A 9,784-nucleotide genomic window follows, 5' to 3' on the forward strand; every position below is an offset into this window, starting at 1 on the left:
GAGGCACCACCACTCGTTTCTTTTTTCTGCTTTCATGTCATTTGGCCAAACGTATTTTGCATCACAGACATTGACCCGGAGCAAGGCATGAGGGCATAAGGGGTGAAAGAAGGTGGACGAGGCAGACAGGGAAACAGGGACAGAGTCTGCAAGTGTGAGAAAAAGAGGCAAGAAGTGTTGGATGGTGGAAGAAAGAGACATGAGGTGAAGCCCAAATTAGCTTTGGTGTGTTCAGCAGTCCTGAAAAGTTGGCCGCGCTGATGGCAACCTTCCAAGAAAAGCTTTGGGCCACTACACTTTAGAAATGAAGCAATGCACCTGGCAGACAGCTAAAGCTGTCTGGTCACACCTAAATAATCAGTACACTAGAACAGAATGAATGAATGAATCACTTAATTGCATAATTACTTAAAATCGTTATACAGAGGTGTCCACCCTATCAAATATGTGGCCATCGAAGGATTTTAGATTCAACAGTAGACTAGACAACCTCCAGACCATCGGTTAGCACAAGGGCTTATGCAAGATGGAAGGCATTAGGACAAGAGGGGATGCTTTTCAACTTTGGGAGTTTAATCTACATCATTTAGATAATTATGGGCTGTAATTAAAGCAAAGCATGTAAGACTAATCAGGGATTTAAACAATATGAATGCTGTGTCAGGTTTCAAATGTCCTCAATAGATTTTTGAACCTCTAACACCCTCCTTGGGTAGTTGCTGGTGTCCAGAAGACATTGTAAAATACTGTTTGTTTTCTAAACCCTACTCACTGTTAAGGATATTTTTAAACTAAATACAGGCGAAAGCCTTGAAAAAGTTAGCAAGAGTCACTTGCAGCCCTGTGAGCGAAACACGTGTCAGCTGTCCAATCTTGCACAAGAATGGATGAATTCTAAGAGCATGGTGATTGAGAATGTTGAATTCTAGGACTTACAACACTTGTCTGAAGAAGGAAAAGGCAGGACACTTTCTCGCCAAAATCCTGTGGATTCGTAGCTACATATTTGAAGAAACCGTGCAGGATTTACTCTGACGCTGAGCAGCACAGCTACACCCAGAGTTGCGAACAAGCACCAACCTAAATAAATGATATTGCATAAACCCAAGGGATTGCCTATGTGAGGCAATCATCTGAGGCCAGTTACCAGTCTTACAGCTCACTCATTTGGTTTCCAAACCTCCTGCTTAACTGGTGAGTCTTGTTTTCAGACCAACAAGGAAACACATAATGACAGCAACATTGGAATCTTTTGAGCTCATTTGCCGCTGTGGTGTTCAAGGTTCACAGTGGGAATGACTTTCCCTTTGCTTTGATCTCGAAACACAATTAAACTCTTGATTTTACTAAATTTCTTCAGTTATTTTAGATTTACATTTTATTTAACAAATGAACGTTTTGAGGGTTAAGAAGATGGCATTCTTTTTTAGGTCTGGCCTAAGGACAGCTTTAACTGTTTTCCCAGCTTTAGCTAATAAAAAACATAAATAAAACCACATATATAATAAAAAACGGAGAGGGATTTTAGGTGTCCGTCCATTTGCCATTCTCCCCCATACACATTGTGCTTCTGTTCATCAGAGTAAACAGCAGAGGGGCTGTGGGTCAGCCTGCTTCAGACATTGGGGGCCATATTTATACTTTTTGACGCAAAACTGCGCTATCGCAGTTTTGCGCCAAAAAGATTAGCGCCAGCTAACGCCATTCTGAAGCGCCATGCGGGCGCCGTATTTATTGAATGGCGTTAGCCGGCGCTAGCAGACCGGCGCTGCCTGGTGTGCGTGGAAAAAAACCACGTACACCAGGCAGCGCCAGCGTAGGGAAAAATGGCGTTAGGGCGTCTTAAAATGGGGCAAGTCAGGTTGAGGCAAATAAATCGCCCCCACCCGATTTGCGCCATTTTTAACGACGCCCAGACGCCATTTACATGACTCCTGTCTTAGTAAAGACAGGAGTCATGCCCCCTTGCCCAATGGCCATGCCCAGGGGACTTATGTCCCCTGGGCATGGTCATTGGGCATTGTGGCATGTAGGGGGGCACAAATCAGGCCCCCCTATGCCAAAAAAAAATATAAAAAAAAAAAAAATTATACTTACCTGAACTTACCTGAATGTCCCTGGGATGGGTCCCTCCATCCTTGGGTGTCCTCCTGGGGTGGGCAAGGGTGGCAGGGGGGGTCCCTGGGGGCATGGGAGGGCAGCTGTGGGCTCATTTTGAGCCCACAGGTCCCTTAACGCCTGCCCTGACCCAGGCGTTAAAAAGAGGCGCAAATGCGGGGTTTTTGGCCCCGCCCACTCCCGGGCGTGATTTTTGCCCGGGAGTATAAATACGACGCATTTGCGTCGCAGTCATTTTTTTAGACGGGAACGCCTACCTTGCATCTCATTAACGCAAGGAAGGCGTTCACGCAAAAAAATGACGCTCTTTCCTCATACTTTGGCGCTAGACGCGTCTAACGCCAAAGTATAAATATAGCGTTAGTTTTGCACCGAATTTGCGTCGAAAAAAACAACGCAAATTTGGCGCAAACGGAGTATAAATATGCCCCTGGGTGTCTTCCTCCAGCAGTGACGGACTTTTTTTCCTTATCACTTGTGCACATCCACCTGAAAAGAAGTGCCCTTCAGTGCCAGCGTTGGTGGGCCTATAGTTTACTTGGCAAATGCTTTTTTTTTCTTTCAGTTCCTTGTCATTTTTAGGTCTTGCCAACAGACAGCTTTTCGCTCCCTGTGAAAGACCTCCTGTGGACCACAGCAACACTTACAGTGCGCTTGTAGCCAGCTTGTTGCAGACCATTGCCTGGGTTTTCACCCCCTTCCATTTGTTTTCCACTTGATGGATGGGGTGTGACCTTCCACTGCTCACTTTTAGGGAACTCTTTTTTTTCTTCCAGCGTGGTTTTTGCTCTCCCGGTTGTGGTCTGCTTAACCCCTCAGATAGCACCACCTTCCTGTTCCGTGCTCCATGTTGCTCCCTCCACTCACATCTCGTCCATAGCTTCCCCCAACACATCTTTTTTTTTTTTTAATATACTTATTTCTTTACTCCTCCCTTCCTCAAGCTCCTCTGTTGCTCGCCAGCGACTCCTCTGTTGTGCCCCTAAGTCCCCTGTTGTGGTCCTCAGACAAAAAACATGTTTTAAAAAAAAAGGTTTTGGAGAGCCCAGCAGATGCCTTTTTCTGCTGGACTCTCCACTTTTAACACACACTTTCGTGCACACTTAAATTCCTTTTTTACAGATTACTTTAAGTGTCATCCGCCATCTTGGAATGATAAGTAAAAAAAAAGGAGCAAAATGATGGCTGCGTCATGTTGTATGTATACCATGGGTGTAACAAGGACCCCCGCAGCCCCTCTGATGAGGGGGAGCCCCCTCAGCACAGTAACCTGGCATGAGAGATCCTGAGTGAGTCTGGAGGGGGGCCTCCATGTATTTTCCAGAGGGCCCCCTCAAATTTTGTTATGTTATGTAGGATGCTGGGCTGCCACTCCATCGTGATGTATACGTGCTCATGCTTGTGTACATATCATTTCAATCTGTTTATTATTATTTTTGTCAATGCTGCACGGCATTTGCAAAAAAAAGATTTTGTTGATGCTACACAGCTTTGCCAATGTATATTTTCTTTTTTTGTGATTTTCTATGTTTTAACAATGTTTTAGCCGACACTAATTGGAAGCCAATAGCATATTTTGTTTGTGCTAATAAGAATCATATTTGTGTGTGATGTGCATTAAAATTATAAAAGCTTTCTATACACATCCTAAGAACATCTACCTGGAAGCATCTGGAATGGTCTATAAAATGAGAGGAGATTGGTAATCTTTTCTTATGTAAAATATTTATTGCAAGCATATTGCCATGACATTGAGGTAGTGGCATGTTTTCTTTTTTCTTCTTTTTAGTTTTGTACCATAAGATTCCAACAAAATGTTTTTAAAAATAATATTGCTGGAGCTTGGTCGGTGCTTAATTTGTAACAGAAAGAATGCTGGTGCCCAAAACTCTGCTTAAAGACCCGTGGCTGGTACTGTTAATTGTCAGCGCCTTACTAAGGCAACGCAGTCTTGAATTCACCTTTGGCCTCTTTAATCCACTAATAGACACTGAGTGCCCGTTCCCAAAAACGAGAGGTGGTGGGCACACCAGCAAACACTGGCTCAAATTAAGCACCGAGTGATTGCCAAAGCTATGACTATTAGTTTTGCCAATGCTTGTTCATCATTGTGATGGAGTCCTGCTACCAATGTATTCTCCCAGTTCTCTCATAGTTTGCAAAATAGCATATCTTGTTTCTGATTCACATGGCACTAAAGTCATATAATTACTGGCTTTTTGGCTTCAGCAGCATTCACTGTTGATTTCAAGAACCAAGGTGAGTAGGTAATAGGCACCTTAACTGCACAGGACAGTACCTTTAGACCCCCGCTCAGTTCTTCAGTGAAGTGTAAGGCCGCAGCAGCAGCGGGTTCTCCTTTAGGGCAGAGGAGTGTCGCCCCTCTGCCTAACATGCCCCCCAGGGGTGAAAAATAAAATGGTAATATATTTCATTTTTTACCATTTTATTTTCCATCCTCCCATCCTGAACCGAGTCAGGGCGGGGCCACTGCTGCTGAGTGACAGCAGTGAGCTGTGCACTTAACTCTAAAGTGCGCATGTCCCTTTGGCCGGCTGTCCTGCAACGGCCAGTCAGACATGCGCACTTTAACTTAAGGCAGCTGGGTTAGAGGAAGCACAGGCCTCCAGTGCTCCTGTGAGTGCCAAACGAGGCCACTCCCTCCAATCCTGGTTACCAGCATGAAAGCAGCACCAGGATTGATTCAGGGAATTTGCTGGAGCCAGAGAGGAGACTGGAGCGAGGAGGACGTTGGACACCGTGCAGCAAGCAAGGAACGCGTTTTTCTTAATTGTTATTTACACCACTCACCTTGCATGCATGCACGCACTAACACCACATTTGCCCGCCCCCCCTCCAGTCTGCCTACATGCCAGCCGCTGCTGGGCTGCAGTGCTTAATTTGAGCTGGTGTTTTCAGGTGGGGGCCACTAGCACTCATTCCGGGGGACTGGAATGTATTTTTTCAGATTAAATGTCTCCCAAGAGCAAGAGAAGGAAAAGCACAAAAAGGTGAAAGAAGGAGTAGTAGAAACATGAAAAAACATCACAAAGGGAGGAAGCAGGAACGCGCAGGAGTGAGATATTGTGCAGGAAGTGTCTGGTAGTGGATTAAAGGGGCATGAGCTGGATTTAAGGCAAAGCAGCCTCAGTATTCGGCGTGCCGACATTTAATTGCACCGGGGCAGACTTCTGAGCAGAGATTTTGGCAGAAGCACTCTTTCTTTCACAACTTAAGCACCGCAAGGCTGGCCAACCACACGCTGGGTGAGTCGCTATCTCACATGGCTCTAGCATCGGCCCTCCGGTCAGTCAAAGACGAGCCAATGAACTCTAGGACTGACCCTGAAAATCAGGGACAGGTAATCACCTCTGCCTGCAGCTTCTACGCACCATATTTCAAGATCACTGATCCTTAACTCAGAAGCTGGATCCGCATCTGTACGTTTTACTCTACTGACAATTTAAAAAGTGCAGTGGCCCTTAACTTGGGGTCCGCAGACCCCAGGGACGCCTACTGAGGAGTCAGTGACTGTTTTGAAAATTAAATAATATTAGCAGATTAATAAAGTACATGTGGACAAAAAAGCTAAATTCAAAACTGAAACTTTTAAAACACTAGATAAGAAGGACATTTAAACTGGGAGCTAAAACGTAAGGGCTTGATTATGAACTTGGCGGAAGGGGTTACTCCATCACAAACAAATGATATCACCCCCGCCATATTACGATTCCATTATATCCTGTGGAGATCGTAATACAGCGGACGGAATATCCGTCACATTTGTTACAGATTATTCCATCTCTAAGATCGTAACTAGGACCTAAGTTGGTATCCTTAGCTTGATTCATGGAAGCAGCTCAACCACAGAAAAAACTTGAGCAACTTAGCAGCTAAAAACACAAAGGCCCTCATTACAACATTGGTGGTAACTACCGCCTACTGCCACAGCGACAGCCGCCAACATACCGCCGCCGGGGCTACCAGCCATCTACGCATATCATGACCACTGACGGTATTCCACCAGAATGCTTGCGGAACACCGCCGCCGGTCATGGTGGCGGACTGCGGTAAGGCGGCACTGCTGACAGCAGCACCGCCAAGCCAGCAAAACACCGCCGACCGTATCATGAGCAATGATACGGCCTGGCGGTGTTTTGCTGGCAGAAGCTGCTGCTGACTGCAGCGGCAGAGACCATCTCCAGCTGGAGGACCCACTGCAAGCAGGTAAGTCAGGTTCTCCGACAGTAGAGTGGGTGGGGGTGTTGTGTGTATGTGGGGGGGGGGTGTGTGTATGTTTTGGAATGCCTGCATGCAGGTGTGAGTCGTGTTGAATGCGTGCGTGAATGAGTGATTGTGAGTGCTGTGTGTGACAAGGTATGTTGGTGTGTGTTGCAGTGTGTGGGTATGTATGTGTGCATGCGTGGGTGGTGGTGGGTATGCGTGTGTGCATGTGTGTATATGGGTGCGCGTGCGGGTATGTATATGTGTGAGGGGCTGGAGAGGGAGGTGGAGGGTGGGAGAGAACTCTGGGGGGAGGGTGGGGGAGACCACGATCAGTGCCAGGGAAGGGATTCCCTGGCACTGAGAGTGCCTACCGCCATGGTTTTCGTGGCAGTAAGTTTGGCACGAAAACCATGGCGGTAGGCTGGGTCGTAATCCCAAGGGTGAGATTGTGACGACCGCCGAGCTGGAGACCGAAGTGTTAAAGTGGCGGTCATTGATGGCAGTTACCATCAGGGACAAAATCCCTTTTTTTTTTTACCGCCGGCCTGTTGGCGGTGTTAACGCCGCTTTAAAATCGACCGCCAGGGTGGTAATGAGGGCCAAAGTGATATGCTAGATTCCAACTTTCAGAATATAGGGCTTGAGGCACAGATTTCTAATTCACAAACAGTGGCTTTAAAATGTGCACCTGCTTTATTGCGAAAGGAAGTTAATGTTGCAACATACCTATGTACTAATAGGTCGGTTCATAAAATTCTGAATCGCAATGTGACCTACCTCATTAATAGGCAGGAGGCGGATCGCAATTCGCGACCCACTACGATTGGCTAGAGTCATAGTCAGGGTGGTCTTCTGGAGTCAGCAGACCACCAGGTCTGTGATTACTTTCTAAGAAAGCAGCCTTTTTTTGTTTATGCAACCAATTTTCCTAAAAAGAAAAAGGGTTGCATTTAAAAATGAAATGAAAAGTTAAACAAACCTTTTTTAGGAGCCCCAACTGCCTACTACAAAAAAAAAGATTTTTGTTAACATTCTCAAAGAGGAAGGGCCCCTGGGGACCTCTTGGTGTTTGTCAATTGCTTATCACCCGATTTAGATTTGGTGTTAAAATATTAATGTATTGCCATCAAATTTTGGTCACAAAACATCAGTGCACCACTTAAGGAATCAGTATTTGGAATGGATGTCCTTACCATGCCCCCTCCAAAGAGAAATTTCTTAATGTTCACATTTGAAGATTCTGAAAACGTTTCTGGAATCGTTAATTGGGTTTAGTAAATTACAAAAAGTGCCTTAGTGGTTGCAAACTCTCCGATTTACCAAATCTGAGGGTTTGCGACTGTTAAAACATTTTGTAAATCAGGCCCATATTTACTATTTTTAGCAACAAAACTATTATCTTTATATTTAATACCATCAACTCCACATCTAGGTGCGTTGGCAAAGTAGTCATGGTTGATGTAAGGGATGCAATGTTTTTGGTGTTTGATATATCACTTTTCGTATGTGGTGTAGTGACCCCTCCAGCCCAACACCGCATTGGGTGCTCACCACCCTGCCTTCAGACAAAACCACCCACACTTCCCCCTCTAAATGCAACTTTCATCTGCCGCCCACAAATCACCCATGCTGGTGTAGTGTCACTCAGCTACTATCTCTGACAGATGCATCACCGTGGCCCCCATGGCGTCCACCCTTCATGGGCAACAGGTTCAGAGCCTTCAGGGGGCTGGAGGGCATAGTCTCTCTTTAGAAATCCAACCCTGGCATAATGAATGTGCCCCTGGCCAACTCTGTACGCATGCAATACCACAAGGTGGGGCGTGAACCCATGGATCAGGAACACGTTCCTTTGTCTTTTCCGTGGGGTCTGTGTCCTGAAATGAGGTATGCTCCTTCTGCCACGTCTATGTCCACAACTACTGCCCCGTCCTATTCTCCTATGGACGCGAGGGCCACGATGAAGGCGTATCTACGGTCTAGTTTCAGATCTGTCACACCTTCACCTGTGGATTGCCCCACTTGATGGACCAGGACCTGGGGTCTGGTTTCTTCTCTTCCATGTCTTTACCTGGAATAGGCACCCCTTACCACCCCTGTGCCCAACAAGTTCCACCACATCCTACCTCTTCTGCTTGAGGTCTGGTTTCATCTCTGCCATGTGTTCATTAGAAGTAGGCACCCTGTGCCACCCTTGTGCCCACAAGTACTACCACTCCCTGGCCCCCTCTGCATGAGGTCCACAATGAAGGTTCACCTCGGGTCTGGTTTCATCTCTGGCTCGTCTTCACCTGTGAAATGCCCCACTTGATAGACCAGGACCTGGGGTCTGGTTTCTTCTCTTCCATGTCTTTACCTGGAATAGGCACCCTGTGCCACCCCTGTGCCCACAAGTACTACCACTTTCTAGCCCCTTCTGCGTGAGGTCCACAATGAAGGCTCACCTCGGGTCTGGTTTCCTCTCTGCCTCATCTTCACCTGTGAAATGCCCCACTTGATAGACCAGGACCTGGGGTCTGGTTTCATCTATGCCTCGTCTTCACCTGTGAAATGCCCCACTTGATAGACCAGGACCTGGGGTCTGGTTTTAGCTCTGCAATGTCTTCACCAGTGGGATGCCCCACTTGATAGACCAGGACCTGGGGTCTGGTTTTAGCTCTGCAATGTCTTCACCTGTGGGATGCCCCACTTGATAGACCAGGACCTGGGGTCTGGTTTTAGCTCTGCAATGTCTTCACCTGTGGGATGCCCCACTTGATAGACCAGGACCTGGGGTCTAGTTTCATCTCTGCCTCGTCTTCACCTGTGAAATGCCCCACTTGATAGACCAGGTCCTGGGGTCTGGTTTCATCTCTGCCTCGTCTTCACCTGTGGGATGCCCCACTTGATAGACCTGGCCCTGGGGTCTGGTTTCTTTTCTGCCACATGTTCGTCTGAGGTAGGCACCCTATGCCACCCCTGTGCTCACAAGTACCACCACATCCTAGCCTCCTCCACGTGAAGCCCAGGACGAAGGCTCACCTGGGGTCTGGTTTCAGCTCCGGTATGTGGTCCATGTCTCCTCCTTGGGGTGCCCTCTGCCTCCTGGCTTGGATGGAGTGTCTGCCAGGCGCCTCTTCCTCACAGAATGATCCCTCCGAGGGCCGGGTGGGCTTGTGCCCGCAGAGCCCAGTGTTTGCTCGGCCTGGTCCACGCCTGGGAGGTCATTGCTCCTATGAGTGAAGCAGTGACCCTGCCTCACCGGGGCTTCCATGAATCCTTTGGTGTTCACCGTCCACAGAGAGCAAAGTTCAGGAACTCTTTCACCGGTCTTACTCAGCAAACAGGTCACCCCCCTCCCCCCCTCCACTAGCAACTCCACCGCTGGAGGGTCTCAAGTTCATAACACACACACCACAAATTCACAAACACACTTCGATATACAGGCTACTCAAGTAAA

The 9,784-nt window shown here is 47.3% G+C and overlaps 1 protein-coding gene across 1 annotated transcript in view; it reads right to left on the bottom strand.

Moving 5' to 3' along the window:
* The window catches only part of SLC51A (solute carrier family 51 member A), a 53,497-nt gene extending 43,968 nt beyond the window's left edge, over nt 1-9,529 (bottom strand). The window contains exon 1 of the mRNA XM_069215396.1: nt 9,367-9,529. Coding sequence (XP_069071497.1) covers nt 9,367-9,401 — 35 coding nt within the window. The 5' untranslated portion in view covers nt 9,402-9,529. The remainder of the gene's footprint in view (nt 1-9,366) is intronic.
* Nucleotides 9,530-9,784: the final 255 nt, after the last annotated feature.

This window comes from Pleurodeles waltl, chromosome 11, assembly GCF_031143425.1.
Source record: "Pleurodeles waltl isolate 20211129_DDA chromosome 11, aPleWal1.hap1.20221129, whole genome shotgun sequence".
NCBI lineage: Eukaryota > Metazoa > Chordata > Amphibia > Caudata > Salamandridae > Pleurodeles > Pleurodeles waltl.